The sequence below is a fragment of the Haliotis asinina genome, chromosome 14 (genome assembly GCF_037392515.1).
Source record: "Haliotis asinina isolate JCU_RB_2024 chromosome 14, JCU_Hal_asi_v2, whole genome shotgun sequence".
Classification (NCBI taxonomy): Eukaryota; Metazoa; Mollusca; class Gastropoda; order Lepetellida; family Haliotidae; genus Haliotis; species Haliotis asinina.
In genome coordinates this window covers 39,848,757-39,865,843 of record NC_090293.1, presented here as the reverse complement: position 1 = coordinate 39,865,843, position 17,087 = coordinate 39,848,757, and the positions used below count along the sequence as shown (strand labels likewise).

At 37.5% G+C, this 17,087-nt stretch overlaps 1 protein-coding gene across 1 annotated transcript in view; it reads left to right on the top strand.

Moving 5' to 3' along the window:
* Positions 1-17,087, top strand: part of LOC137261849 (spectrin alpha chain, non-erythrocytic 1-like) — a 315,782-nt gene that overhangs the window by 112,239 nt on the left and 186,456 nt on the right. Inside the window, exons 7-10 of the mRNA XM_067799651.1 lie at positions 1,449-1,622; positions 4,277-4,357; positions 4,462-4,629; positions 5,290-5,441. Coding sequence (XP_067655752.1) covers positions 1,449-1,622; positions 4,277-4,357; positions 4,462-4,629; positions 5,290-5,441 — 575 coding nt within the window. The remainder of the gene's footprint in view (positions 1-1,448; positions 1,623-4,276; positions 4,358-4,461; positions 4,630-5,289; positions 5,442-17,087) is intronic.

Below are 17,087 nucleotides of genomic sequence, written 5' to 3'. Positions count from 1 at the left end.
CTTGTTGCCATGAAAACAGAAAACAGGTGTCATCAGAAGACGACAAATCCCCTGGCCCCCATGTATTCAGAAGAACAATTCATCTGACAGTTACTTACATCCAACTTGATTGATTTATGTGAAACAAAAGGCTTGCTACATGCTTGTAGATATCATAATTTTATATGACATAGTTAAGTATCGAGGTAAAAACTCAGAAATAGGATATTTGTATATACTTTAGAACATTATCATCATAGAAAAAAAAAATGGGAACAGTTAAGTCTACAGACTATTTTCCCCTCAAGACCAGATTAACACTGAGCTTCTGTAACAATCATTTGAGCCACTTCCAAACGGTTGAATCCATCAAATCTCAAAGGGTTCATTCAGTTATATAACAATTTGTTCGCTCAAGTGAATGCCCCTTACCTGAAGTCTTAACTACACCAATGATGCTCCTCACTACAATGTACAGTGGAAGCTGTCTTAAACCAGCATTCATCGGGACTGAAGAAATAATCCAGTTCAGACAAAATGCCGGATTGTAGAGCTGTTGATAAATGTACATGCCGCAGAGCGGACTGAGAGTTTATGCTGTTGTTGAGAACTTGCCGGATTGAACAGATGCCGGGTTTGACAGCTTCCACTGTATTGTCATCCATAAGAATGCATATGGCAATCCAGTTGTCACACCAAAAGATACCTTTCTTGATGTCAGAACAGGGAACTGTTAAAGTACTTTGTTGTATCACAGTATCACATCACAACACAGGTCTCAGGATACAGTACATCCATTTACGCTTCTGGGTCACAGTACATACACTACATTACAAGTTATTTGATGTGACATCAATTGAAAAGTAACAAACTGTCAAAGAGTCACATTGCATCCACATTATCAGGATATATGTCACCCCTTGATATTATTCCATGCCAAATGTCTTCTCTTTGGTAAAGACATTTGAGACCTCAGCCAATTACCATGTGAGTCTTCCTTGATCCCTTCTCATGACTAGGGCTTGAGTCTCCACAAAGGAAGTTGTTCAACTGTCTGTTGAAAGCAATAACTCAACTGTGAGCTGAACTGAAAGAATTTGCACCAGGACTGACTGAAAAATTTGAATTGGACAGCAGTCCGAGTTACACAGAAATTTCTTGTATCGATGCCTGAAGGTTCTGATCATAAGTTCAGTTCAGTTTATACAGCAGTCTGAGAAAGAGTCCGAGTTGGACAGAGGGCACTGTACAAAGTGTTACTGTGTTTTGGTGAAATTACAGTATCAATTGTTGGAGGAACCAGATAATACACATCCATTGCAGACACATGTAACATTGCAAATCAGTGAGGTTTCAGTATGTTTCTGTAAGCAAGGTGTCTGTATACATTTGTCAGTACAAAGTGTTTTGTATAGTTACATATGTATATACAAGAATGAAGATGTGAAGCTGCTTCCCTTGTGTTCCAGGCTGAGCGTGGCTACTATGACACCTACGAGACCTTCAGTGGCTGTACCAGTGTGCAGGGTAGAGAGGCGGCCAAGAAAGAAATGTACAATGCTCACAACGACTATGTGCTTCAACTAAGGGCTTCCAACAGAATTGTTGACGAGTTCCAGGAGGTTATTCCTCAAGTATTGGAAGTATGCTAACATAGAATGCTATGTTTCAATGTTTCAAACCTTAGCACATGCTGCAGTCTTGAAAGCATCCCACACAAAACACTCACAGCTATTTAGTTCGCCTAACTGAAAGACAAGTGAGCATGCATCATGTCATGGCTGTCTGTGTTTAATCATAGTGACTGCCACATGTAAATGTCTTCTCCACACAGACAGATGGCTCAGTGCACCTGCCAGGCTATTCTCGAAACGTTTGTAACCTTTCGAACTTTGTAAGCCCATTCTTAAGACATTGGCTACGATCAAAGTTACGAATTTTTAGGGCTACGAACGTTTGGAGAATAAGGGCCCAGAACCATAACTGGACAGGCTTGTTTCATCTTGTGAAGGGAGTGGGGCATCCAAGTGGTTCAAGTTTTCACACATCATGGTGAAGACCCAGGTCCAATTCCCACACCTCGGTACCCGTTTCCACTATATGACTGGAAAATTGCTGAAAAATAGCATGAAACCATATTCATCCATTTGTTTCAGGCAATGAAGTAGAAATTGGTCATGCATGTTTTGTCCTGTGACTTGAACAAGTACTGCCCTTAAAATGTTTTAGTAATTCAGGTAGATCTGACATAATCAAAGCAACGACAACTTTCAGTGAAAAAACTGTTTAATGCTACAAAAGTGACAGCTTTAGGCTTTCCTCGAGAGCAGCTGATACAGAACAGTTGTCTTTGTGCTGAGAGACCCATGTTAGCAACTGTATTCTGGCACTAAGCTGCCAGCCATACTTTTAATATGATCTTGATACACACTGCCAGTAACAAGAAACTGTATATGTGTCTGCAGTACATATAACCATCAATTTCAAATCAACTAAATCAAAAATGACAATAAAAAGGGGACTATGAACATATATTAATATTGATGTAACAAATTGTGACAACAGCCTGACACTGACAGAGTAGTACCTCACAGAGTCAGCTAACAAACAGACATAGACAGTTTAGTTAACACCCTGGATGCTAGAGGGACATATTTGTCCTTCCTGCTCCACCCTCACTTTGAAGTCCAATAATCATGCACACAAATACTTCACAGTTTTGAGACCCGTGAAGGTCCCAGGGTAGAATAGGCCTTCAGCAACCCATGCTTGCCATAAAAGGTGACTATGCTTGTCGTAAGAGGCGACTAACGGGATCGGGTGGTCAGACTAGCTGACTTGGTTGACACATGTCATCGGTTCCCCATTGCGCAGATCGATGCTCATGTTGTTGATCACTGGATTGTCTGGTCCAGACTTGATTATTTACAGACCGTCGCCATATAGCTGGAGTATTGCTAAGTGCCACGTAAAACTAAACTCACTCACTCACAGTTTTGAATTCTGTGGGAAATTCCCTTTTTCCTCATACTGTCCACTATTTTCTCAGATACAGTTTGAGTGCTTAAAATAACTCTTCAAAATAGGCTTCACTGAAAATGTCGCCATTTGTGACACAATACGAAATCGTGATTCACAGCATTATTTGCGGTATGTTTTGAAATGTAAAAATCTAATAATTACTGGGAGTATCATTGCTTGCAATGACTCAATATTTTTTTAATATGCATGCAAAGGGTATCGAAGAAATAGGAAATGAGAAATTGTCAAAGTTACTGTGCAGCATGACTGATGCAAAATCACACAGAATGACAATGGTAATCAACAGCTCCTGGCTTCTCTTAATTGCAATGAAACTGATAAACACATGTAACAATACACAGTTATCAGAATAATTCTCATTACTTAATGTTATATTAATGTACAAATGATCCCTGAATCAAGGGAAGAGTCCTTGCTAAATCCTGTGTACCCTTGGCAGCATACATTATAAGTAGGGTTGGGCATTGCCAAAATTTTCACATTGCGATATACTGTGATATGTGTTGGTGTATTGCAATATATTGTGAAAATGTAACACATGGCTAAGGGAATGAAATTATTGTTTTCTTTCTTTTCAAACAATGCCAGTGGCCAGTGTCAGGACCCAGATGTGGTTATACAAGAGACCTATTGAAAATGTTTCCAAATGGAAGACTGCACTGTATAGTTCTCAACTCGAAATAAAAGCGTCTGCAGTGTCGTCCTTTATTTTTGGTTTGTTTTCAACATGTGCTTATGTTTAAAAGTCACACAAATGCAATAGTATGACCAATTAACAATCCTGAAACTATTAATGTATAGGAATATAAAGGAAATACCTCATCACGAAAATTATTGATCACGGAAATTGCTGATCGTATCAGGTGAACCAGTTCACAAAAAATCACATTGTGAAGCTGGTATTGCAATATACTGGTTAACCAGGATATTCGCCCGCCCCTAGTTACCAGAGGGTAAGCATTGACATATCCAACATATGGAATGTGACACATGAAATCCAGACTTGTCTTAGATGTGGAAATGGTCCTTCATAAAGCACTGTCGTGTTTCTATTATCCATGCAAAACACTGTATTCGGTGGGTCATCTGCTGCATCTTTCTAAGGGCCATTATTACACATTGTTAAATCATACATGCTTGTTCCAATTGGGTATGAACATGTATTATATCATCACTTGCAGTATTTCATGTTTATTCACATACATATTTTCCACTGTAGTGTTGTGTGTTAACACTGAGTGTTTGCTTGTTACAGGAACTGGAGGAAATATATATTGACACCAGTAACACTATCAATGTAGCCATAGAAAGTCACGCCCTTTTGCTGCTCACCAAGGTGAGTTCTGCACACAAGTATGGATCAAACTGGCATTATGCCTACTGTATTCGTATTGGTATCATGAAATTTGCTGACGTTAACACAAAGTGGATTTGTTCCAGGCCAAAGAACAACATAGAAGATATGATGATCTACTAAAGATTTGTCGCCAAGTAAACCCACATGTGGATATTTCCCATTTTGTCAAAACAATGTGTCAGGAACAAGGAGCAACCAGTACATCCATACACCACTTCCTCCCAGCCGACCTGGCAGTCTCTACCTCTGAGGTGAGTGACATCACACACACTTCCTCCCAGCCATCATTGCTGTCTCTACCACTGAGGTGAGTGACATCACACACACTTCCTCCCAGTCATCATTGCTGTCTCTACCACTGAGGTGAGTGACATCTCACACACTTTCTCCCAACTTGGATTGAAGTGTAAGGTGAACAACTCTTCAATGTTTAGTATGTTGCAGTTCGGATCAAAGGGAGACTATGCTTCAAGTCTTAATGTCCAAATCATCTTGAAATTCTTCAAAAATATTCTTTATGAATGAAGTAACAAACACGATTTTTAGCCAATTAAAGTCCTTGCACATGAAAAGTAATGACACCAAAGCACTAAATAGTGTCTAGTAGCTGAACTGTCATGTGAAATGCGCGAGATGTGTGGAAAATATACAAAATGTCTTTTGCTCATGGTATACTATCTCATATTAGGTAAGTAGTAACTTGGATTTCTGCCAACTGTCTGCATCTTGTACTGTTCTGTTCTGTGATTGGTCAACCTGACATAAAATAGGGCATTCTTTTATCTGAAGAAGAACACTTTTTATGAATGGATCACTGTCTATCCACTAAGACATGTTCCTCTTCCCCATGCCAGCTTATGAATAACACTTAAAGTGGAATTCCTTAATGTGTAGAATGTTTCAACTTCCAGGTTGCAATGAAGAATCAACTTATAATTGATGGTTACACAGAGCCAATTATTAACCACAAGAGACAAGAGCTCCAGAGAGAGGCTGTGGAGCTCACATCTTTCATCAAGCGCAGTCAAGATGTCACCACATCCTTGATCAATATATGTCAAAGGTGAGGTCCTCTTATACTCTCTAGAAAACATGATACAACCTGTATGACTGCCTGTCACAAACTGTACAGTATGTAACAAATGTTCTAAAACTAGACTATTTTAGTCAATAATGATGACAAAGAGATCTCTTGCAAACAAATTTCCTTGACTGTCTGTGGCTCAATGAGAGGAATGTAAGTCGTGAAACATCGTATACTATTTCTGACATTACTAATTTATCTCTCTGCTATTGTCCAGCATAAATAACTAATATGCATATGTTGTTTTTTGTGTCAAATTGCCTTTCATCTTGACATACTAACGTTTATTGATTACTCACAATTAGTTCAGTTTCAAGAATGGTGTTTGAGATAGGAAGCACCTGCTGTTGTTGATGCTGTTCTACTCAATGTATGCCTGTCAAGGATAATTCCCTCAGTACACAAGGCATAGTCAGTATTATTATTAACAAGGCTAAGCTGGAATAAATTGTGGACATGGTAATCATAGTGAGCGGGCAGGGAAAGGCCTCAGTGTATTAATGATCTTAGAATGCGGCAGACTGGATCTTCATCAGCACCTGTGACATTATTTTAGAATGGGCTGTTTGTCATTATGGGGATGGTTTCACCTGCCATTTGTTGTGTGTTTTACACTTTTTTAAATTTTCAAAATGTAATGTCAAACGTTTGTGGATAAGTCTTAATATCTGTGAAGTTGATATGTTTCACGAAATTAAACTTGAGAGGAAGGGGAAGGATTTGTATCACATGTAGAATACATGTATCACAGCCAAAATCCAATATGTCACATGTACTGACCATCACAGCCAATACACAGTATATCACGTGCATTGTAAACCACAGCCAAAATACAGTATATCACATGCACTGTCAACCACAGCCAATGCACAGTATATCACATGCATTGTCAACCACAGCCAAAACATAGTGTATCACATGCACAGTCAACCACTGCCAATATACAGTATATCACATGCACTGTCAACCACTGCCAATATGCAGTATATCACATGCACTGTCAACCACAGCCAATATACAGTATATAACATGCACTGTCAACCACATTCAATATACAGTATATCACATGCACAGTCAACCACTGCCAATATACAGTATATCACATGCACTGTCAACCACTGCCAATATGCAGTATATCACATGCACTGTCAACCACTGCCAATATACAGTATATCACATGCACTGTCGACCACAGCTTATATACAGTATATCACATGCACTGTCAACCACTGCCAATATGACTCTTTCGGTATGCTAATTAGCTAGAAAAGACGTCTCACTTTCTTCCGACAAAATCTAAAAACATCGCTAAATAATGCCGGATGGGGAGAAAAATAGCAAATCGAAAGCCAACCAAAGCAGTCAGCCTTCTCCTCAAAAGTTAAATTTGGATGAATTTGTACAAACCGTCGAAATGGAGAGTGAATCGTCTGAAGGTCAGGTGAATGAAGTGAATATGGCTACCCTCACATGTGAGTTAAAACAATTTATCACAGACTCACTGAACCAACAAACAAATGAGCTAACTGACAAACTTGACTTTATTAAATGTGAAGTGAACAATTTAAAAGTGAAAACAGTTGAAATTGTTCGTTCAGTAGGGTTTAACTCGGACGCTATAAATGTAAACAGTGCAGAAATCGAACACCTCCAAAAGGAAATCACTAATCTGCTGACGATAAAGACACATACACAGAATGTCGAGAACTTTTCACACACAAAAACAATTCTACTCTTCTCGAAGGGAAAATATCAATCCGGAGTGATTTACCTGTTGCTTTGAAAAAATTCAGGGGCAAGCTTGCCAATAAGGCGTATGAACCTTGCAAAACCTTTAATGTACAAACAAAGATCATGGAAAAGGGGATAGACATCACTCTATATTACAGGAAAAGCGCAGGCTACCCCTGAAAGTCTGTCGGTCTAGAAGAAACCCCATTGATGTAAACATCTTGCCTACCTGAAGTTCGACAGTGTCTGCTACTCTACTTATCTCTCAACTGCCTCTGTTCTTTTAACTACTGTCTACCTGAGCCAACATCGGAACTGACACACGATTTACAAATTACCACTGATACATTAGACACAGCATGATACACCTTTGCGTGTTATACATCTTCCCTGCTCTATGTTTGAGGTGTTGACACACTGCTGAACACTTACTTACATCATGTGAGTTGTAAATTATGTCACCCACCTTTGTGTGTTACATATATCCTCCATGCTCTATGTTTGAGCTGCCGTCACATTTGTTCAGCACTTGTTTACACCATGTGGGCTGTAAACTATGTCACCCACCTTTGCGTGTTGTACACATTTCCTGCTATATGTTCGAGCTCTTGACATACTGTTCAGCATTTGTTTATATGATGTGGGTAGTAAAATACGTCACCCACACTTTTACGTGTTATATACGCTCCCTGTACTATGTTCAAGCAGCCGACATATTGTTCAACACTTGTTTACATCATGTCGGCTGTAAAACGTCATGTAAAGCGCATCAGGGTTCCAGACGACTCATCTCAGGAGTAACCTCCCCTGATGTAGGCGAATATGAATGACGTCACAGGTTGTAGGGTACCCGCCATATGTCAGCATGTAACCTGGGATCTCTTGGATACTCGTTAAAAATCCCGTCAGAGCAACTAACTCTCGGTTGTCACTAACAAAACAACTTGTTTTCATCATGTGGGCTGTAACATATGTCACCCACCTTTGCGTGTTATATACACTCCGTGTACTATGTTCAAGTGACTGACATATTGTTCAACATTTGTTTACAGCGTGTGGGCTGTAAAATATTTCTCCCACTTTTGTTGTGTTATACACCTTCCCTGCACTATGTTCGAGCTGCAGACACATTCTACAGCATTTGTTTACATCACGTGGGCTGTAAAACATGTCACCCACCTTAGCGTGTTATATGTTCCCTGCTGTGTAAGAAGTGGACACATTATTCAACATTTAGTTATATCGTATGGAAAGTGATATATGTGGCTCACCTTTGTGTGGTATATATTCTCTCATCTATGATGAAACTGTCAACAGTTGTTAAACATATATCAATATCAACTAGATTGTAAAATATATGACCCACCTATAAACTCATAATTTAAAAACTAAATGTGTAGATATACCTAAAAACATTAATGTATAATTGTAAAAATAGTTCACACATGACAAATGTACTACTGGTCTATCACGATATGAAATTCATCAATTTGGAAAAATATCACTAGTGGTTAGCCTGATGTTGAAGTAGTTAGACTAGCCTGCCTTTGTATTTATAGTGCAACTAGCTATAGGTCGCTTGTCTGAAATTACCCGCACATATAGCCACGAAGGTGTGGAAGTAACAAAAGCATAAACTGACTATCAGGTAATCGGACATTTATGTTCTATTATAAGTGTACCTTGCGTTTTGTCATATAATTTATCATTTTCGGGAAATGTGACCGCACTCTCTTCCCTGAGTCAAGACCAACTAGGGTCAAGTTACTTGGCAAGTAATGCCATTTGAAGTCAATATGGTAGCTAAAACTACCGGAAATGCAACATTTAATTTTGTAAAGGTTTACTTTATGTTGGATTACCTTCTATCACATTTTTGGTGTGTAGCGAAAACACCGCGAAGCGACACTGAAAATGGTACAGGTGCACATGTCCTACCCAATTGTTTTACTCACTCAACCATTACATGTACTATAATACGTCATGTTCTGCTCCTATCTATAAGAATAGATTTCATTAAAACTTAGATTATTATGGCTGAAACATTGAAAATAATAACTGCAAATTGTAGAGGCCTCAATGACTCATTCAAGAGAAGACAAATTTACAGACATCTTAGGAATAGAAACCCATCAATATGTTGTCTACAGGATACTCACTTTACTAAAATGTTATTTTAGCTCTTTTAGAAGTAATGCTCGGGGTGTTGCTATCCTGTTTTCTAACACCATTGATGTAAATATACTGAATTCCAGGTCTGAAGATAGTGGAAATTTCCTGGGTCTAGATATACTTATTAATGGGAAAAAAGGTACTCTACTGAAACTCTATGGACCAAATGGGGACAACCCTGGGTGTTTTTCAGAAAATAAATAATATCATTTTGGAATTTGACGACCCTTACATAATCCTAAACAGTGACTGAAATCTAGTACAAGACCAACAAATGGATGCATATAATTACAAACACATCAATAACCTAGAGGCTAAAAATTATGGAAACGCTAGACCTGAAAGATCCTTGGCGTGAAGCTAATCCATATAAAACAAGATTTACATTGAGACAAAAATCGCCTATTAAACAATCAAGACTTGATTTTTTTCTAATTTCACATACTCTAATTGCATCAGTAGAATCATGGAGCATCAACTCAGCCTTCAAATCAGACCATTCACCTGTAGAAATGTTATTTGAATTAACAGAACTAACTATGGGAAAAGGTTTTTGGAAATTTAATAACAGTCTTTTAAGAGATAAAGAATATGTCATGAAAATAAAATAAAAAATCAATCAAACGTTAGAACAATATAGATGACCAGATACAAATGAAGATGACTATACTATTAACGACAGCCTCCTTTGGGAAACTCTTCTTTTAGAAATACAGGGTGAAGCCATTCAGTATTCATCAAGGAGAAAGAGAAATAGAGAAACACTAGAGAAGGACCTGTTATCAGAAACAGAATCTGTTCAAGAAAAAATGAACGGGACTACAGACATAGAATTAAAAGAAAAACTATCAGGAGACATTTTAACAATAAACCAACAACTTGATGATATAAGTAGAGAAAAAACTAAATATTCAACAACTTGATGATATAAGTAGAGAAAAAACTAAAGGTATCCTTATAAGGGCTAAAGCAAGATGGGTTGAAAAAGGAGAAAAACCCACAAAATATTTTCTGAATTTGGAATCAAGAAATTTCCTGAAGAAAAGCTTCACAGAAATCCAAGATACCTCTGGAAACATGGTAAAAGATCAAAAATTAATTGAAGAAGAAGTGTTCTATTATAAACTTTATCAACAGCAGGAAATTTCAGATGCTGACTTAAACCAAGTTTTTAAAGATATTACTAATCCAACCTTAAATGATGACACAGCATCACTATTAGAAAATCAAATCTCTATGACAGAATTGCTAGAATCAATAAAACGAACACAAAATGAGAAAAGACGGGGACCTGATGGTTTCACTTCTGAATTTTACAAATTTTTCTTGAAGGGTCTCAACAAGTACCTTTTAAATGCTATTAATTCCTCTTTTGATTCAGGTGAATTATCTATTACTCAAAAACAAGGACTTATAACCTGTATCCCAAAGGGAAATAGACCTAAACAATTTATTAAAAATTAGAGACCAGTCTCACTCCTTTTTGTTTCCTGTAAGCTAGCTTCAGCTGTCATTGCTCAAAGAATAAAATCTGTCTTGCCACATTTGCTCAATGAAGATCAAACAGGATTTATGGCAGGCCGTTATATTGACAAAGCCACCCAGCTTATTTATGACATCATGCATTACACTGAAACCTACCAAATCCCAGGATTGCTTCTTCAGGTAGACTTTGAAAAAGCGTTTGATACAGTTGACTGGAAATATATAGACAAAGTACTAAGTTTTTTCAACTTTGGCCCAGTAATGAAAAATTGGATATATATACTCTACAAAGATATAAAATCTTGTATTCTTGTGAATGGATTTGCTACACCTTTCTTTCCAATATCTCGTGGCTGTCGTCAATGTGAACCATTATCACCATACATTTTTATTCCATGTGTAGATATACTTGCCATTATGCTGAGAAATAACCAAAATATTACAGGTGTAAAAATTGGACATGTTGAATATATTCTCTCACAATTTGCAGATGACACAACAATCATTCTTGATGGAACTGAAAAATCTTTATATGCAACACTGTATGAATTAACTTTCTTTGCTAGGTTCTCAGGACTGAAAGTTAACACTGAAAAAAGTAAAATTATATGGATCGAATCTAAAAAGAGATCAAAACATAAACTATGTAACAAATGGAACCTTGAATGGGTAGAGAGCTTTGATTTGCTAGGAATAGACTTTGATGTAGACTTGGATGTAATGGTAGGAAAAAACTATAATAACAAAATACTTATCAAATTTAATGAAAATCTGGTCACTCAGGACATTAACTCCATTAGGAAGAAATATAATACTGAGATCACTTCTCTTGCCGAAACTGTGCCATCTCTTCTCAACACTACCTAATCCAACTCAGAGTATAGTTGATGAACTGCAAAGGAACTGTTTTCAATTTATATGGGGTGGAAAGACTGACAAAATAAAGAGAGATAAAAAGTTCTGTACTCCTAAAGATGGAGGAATTAAAGTACCACATATCTTTAAAACAATCCAATCACAAAAACTTTCTTGGATAAAAAGAATCTTGTTAAAAGACTCAAACCTGCAAAATCTTTTCTTCATATATCTCCTTCCATTGCCTGTAAGCCAAATAAGAGAATATGCAGATAACATGAATAATCCTTTTTGGAGTGATGTACTTTTGGCTTGGGCAGATTACACTGAAATCATATTGGAACACTCACCATGTGTTGAGGAATTTCTGTCATTTCCTTTGTGGTTCAACACCAAACTAATGATTGGTAATCAAACACCTTTCTACTCAGATTGGTACAAGAAAGGAGTAAGGTCAGTCAAAGATCTACTGGATAATGATGGAAAGTATTCACATTTTAATGAATTTGTAACTAGATTTCATTGCAATGCCAATTTCTTATCTTATCAAAGTATGATCAGTAGTGTTAAACACCTACAAAAATATTATTATCTTGCTCCCCTTAATTCAGACCACGTAACATTAGCACTGCCTATAGCACCTTACTACATTCATAAACTGTTACAGTCTGATAGGGGTAGCAAGTTGTTTTATATCACTATTCTCCCAGCAAAATTCAAGAAATTAGCCTCAAATTTAAAATGGGAAACCATACTTGAATCTAACATTGATGAATCAGATTCGAGAACCTACAACATTCTTCCATTTAGATCATCAGAGTACACAGAATACAGAATTAAGATGGTTCCAAATGAAAATTATTAACAATATCTTAGGCACAAACTATTATCAACATAAAATAAAAGCCAGTGACTCACCCCTGTGTAGTTATTGTAAAATTTCCAGTGAAACTATTTTACACCTTTTTTGGGGACTGTAATTTGATAAATAGACTTTGGAAGAAAATTGAAGAGTGGCTCATGTCTCATGCTGGAGTAAGAATTAACCTTACCCCACAAACCATACTATTTGGATTAAAGGAAAATCGTAATGATCCTTTGAATGTAATTTTGCTTCTTACTAAACAAACAATCTTTCGCAACCGAAAATATGGAATAATACCAGATCAAAGGAATATTGTTAGAATCTGCTGCCAGTACTACTATGTCTCAAAATGTATCACTTTTACAACTTGCTCATATGATAAGTTTACAAGATTTCGGTCATCACTACATACTTCAATTGCCTAGTAATGTACTACCTGCTTTGGATATGGTCTATATCTAACACTGAACATAAGCAAAGACTGTAGAGCAATATACATGTTTGTTTATGACATTAACACTATCACATACCTGTGAATACATATCACGGCTTGATTTAATGCTTTGTTACTTGAACTGGTGCAGTCTAATTTTACCAAATGAACCTGCTTGTGAGTTTAACCTGCACAAGGTGCAAGTCAATCTTTGAGAAATACATCAACAATAAGTTTAACATTATAAGCATATATATGTCAGCTCCTTTCTCCTACACTTTGAATAGCTATAGCACCCACACAGTGCTGTTCATGGACACTTCTCGGCTATGAAATGCATGTAAACATGGATCAGCTTTGACTTCCTGTTGCTTTAGTTTCATGGTAACTGCATCAAGTTTATATACATTTAAACCTCTGATGTTTTACACACTACTATACAATTGAAATTTTGGAATTTGGCTGGTGCAGCTGGGTTCTTGTCATAGGCTGCACCTGGTGCAAGTAGGATAGCAATCTTTGAATTCAGCGCTGCATACTCCCTTGGAGTTAGAAATATTAAAACCATGCAACTGTTACCTACTGTTTTGTACATTACAACATGTAAAAAACACAACCAAAACACAATGTTTCAAATGCACTGTAAACCACAGCCAACATACAGTATGTCACATGCACTGTCAACCACAGCCAGTATACAGTATATCACATGCACTGTCAACCACAGCCAATATACAGTATATCACATGCACTGTCAACCACAGCCAATATACAGTATATTACATGCACTGTCAACCACACTCAATATACAGTATATCACATGCACTGTCAACCACAGCCAATATACAGTATATTACATGCACTGTCAACCACACTCAATATACAGTATATCACATGCACTGTCAACCACAGCCAATATACAGTATATCACATGCACTGTCAACCACAGCCAATATACAGTATATTACATGCACTGTCAACCACACTCAATATACAGTATATCACATGCACTGTCAACCACAGCCAATATACAGTATATTACATGCACTGTCAACCACACTCAATATACAGTATATCACATGCACTGTCAACCACAGCCAATATACAGTATATTACATGCACTGTCAACCACACTCAATATACAGTATATACAAGGTGTAATGCATTGTGTCCAGTGTAGTGTCAGCATATCACATGCAGTACACTATATATCACATGTAACATACACCTTGCAATGTACAAAATACAGTATATCATGTGTACACATTATACACTGTGTACTATTTATCCTGTTATTACATGCAATAAACAGTATGTCACTTGCCATGAGCCTGGAGCCTGGAGATCAAATGGGAAAAATTAGTATGTTCACTACGTGTCGACATGTGAACCATAATCACGTCTTCATGTTAGTAGGTTAAACACTGCATCCATGTCCGCTTGTCTGATATGGTTGTTTGAGTGTTTCTAGTTATTTCTTCAAAAACATCTTTCACATACACTTTTAATTCTTAGGAGGGGAATATACTATCTGGTGAAATGTGTTTTCAAGTAATAGTGATAGTTTCATAATCTAAACAAAATGTTAGGGTGTATGTGATGTGTGTGAAAAATATGACATATCTTCAATTTGATCTGATCCGCCATTGATGCTTGTGATGCTTGAGGGTTAAAGTTCCTTATACAGTCAGGCTGCGTTAATCCGGACACTTCAGTTTTTCATCAAAAACGTTCGGATAGTGAAATGTACAGACTACTGAAACAAACACCACTTCTGTAGAGTTACTTCCCTTGGACATACTGAGACAAGAACATATGAACGAATACATATATCAAATGACTTTATCACAGTTGACATATGTAAACATAACAACGTGAATGTAGCAATCAATGCATACAATGTCTGGATAGGTTATTCATAGTATTACACATACCAATCAAAACTCAGACACTCACTTGTGTGAAATCTCCAATAACAATCTGCTTGGAGAGTGGCATGGAAGACACACACATGCTTACCATTGTCTCCAAGCTTTTGCCATCTCCAACACACTCGAAATAGTTTATCATAATGTCCAAAATTCTGCTCTTGCCCTTGAGTGTCCGAATTCTTGACCAAAATGTTTACTAATAGATCAAAACTGGCGTTAGGAGTTTTCTCTTTGTATCTACAAATTTCTCTTTTTTGGGCGGCAGTAATTTCACATTGTTTACGCTTAGGGGCGGGACTTGCCATTGTGACTGACAAGTGTCAAGTGGAGCTGATCTCATTTTGACTCGATCGGTATTTTATACAGCAAGGAAACATGACAGGTATTACTCAAACTAACTAAAAGTGAAACCTGTTAACTGATTAAAATCACAAACTAATGACATGCTCAACTCAGAAGTGTCACCTTGATTAACAATTACCGTTGAAGTCAACCGATGAAGACCCGCACTAATCACAGGTGTTCACGAGGTAAGGCCATTATCCGAACCTTTTTGATGTACCGCCAGATTAATGAAGCAAAACCATGTGTAACTAGCTAATCTGTTACCACTAATTAACGTCTGGATACGGAGACTGAAGCATCGGATTAATGAATCAACAGGTAATGAGTTTATATAGTAAACAGGATTGGTTACAGCCAGCTACTCTTCAGATATCGGGGGAACTATATTATTGGGTTCGGGACTAATGCAGCCTGACTGTAGTTCTTTCATGTTGATCTTATTATTTGGCAAAACTAGGAAGGTGTTTACAACGCTTTGTGACATGTTTACACTTTCTGTTTTTGAGGCATGTGTGACAGTGTCAGTTAACATTTTGTTAATGTCCATGCCATTCCCCACATGCAGTAGGATATCTGAATTGATTATTAATGTAAACAAAAATTATCAAAGTAGATTTGTTAAAAAGGACAGCTGATGTTAACACGTGTGTTCTCGTGATACTTTTGCATTCTTTAACATGTTTTGGAAGTAAAGGCCGCTGTGTATCATATATCCTTTCATTCATTAACGTATGTACTTCTTTCTTTTATTCTTTTTATTTGTTTCTTTCAGTCATTCACATATAATTCTTGCTCTTAATTCTTACTATAATTCATTCATTTATTCATTCACTCATTGTAAAATTCCGACTGATACTATAAACTGGCTGACGTTCTGCTGAACACAGCTGAAGTTGCATTGGGAACGAACCAAGTCACTGCATGCATTGTAGCATGACAAAAGATTAAAGAAGCAAGTGAGGGACCTATCCCTGATGTAAAATTGAAAGCGACTGTGGGCCCCGTCAAAGTGAGATAGGCACTTGTGTGTGGCAAAGGGGTTACCGGTTTTGTTCGGTATGAACTCATCAGACAGTTCTGCTCTGGCTGTGTTGCCCTTTATATACTCTGTAGTCGCCGGTGGGAGCTGGTGTGATGTCGCGGTAAGTGTGTCGGTGATATGCGTGTCACATCATAACCATTGTCTTGTTTTGACACTGGTTCAACCGCCAGTGATGTTATCGTCAGCGCCGCTGGCTCCACTCCAAAATGTATTGGCAGTTATTCAACTACCGGCAGAGTGATGTCGGTATTGTTGGTTAAGCTCCAACTATCCGGGGCTATGAGACCATCGGTAATTTGCCGATTTGATTGGCGGGTGTAACAAATTAGCGTATTTTGTGACGGTACCTGCGACGTTGAATTTAACAAAATAGTATGTTAAGGGTACCTGGCTCTATATCCGTGATTGTGCGGAAATGTGGCCGCATCTGCAGTATTGTGAGTGTGTTTAGTATACCTGTTTGAGACAATGTGATGAAGTTTTACAAATTGTAATCAGTTGTTTCCTTTATTAAGGAAACATATGTAGGTGCCTATCGGTTTGGTAGGCTCAGGGGTCCCTTCTTGTTTCAAGAAGGGGCCTTCTAAAGATCGCACGAGAAGTTGTTTTGACAGAGTTTTACTGGCGTAATTAAACTCATAGAGATGAGTTAAGGGATTGGTACAGCAGTGGGGCGATGATAGTTTGCCCTAAGCACGTGGCTACACATGGGGGACCTGATTATCTACAGATGGCACTGTTATTTTGCTATCTCTGTCAATGTGAG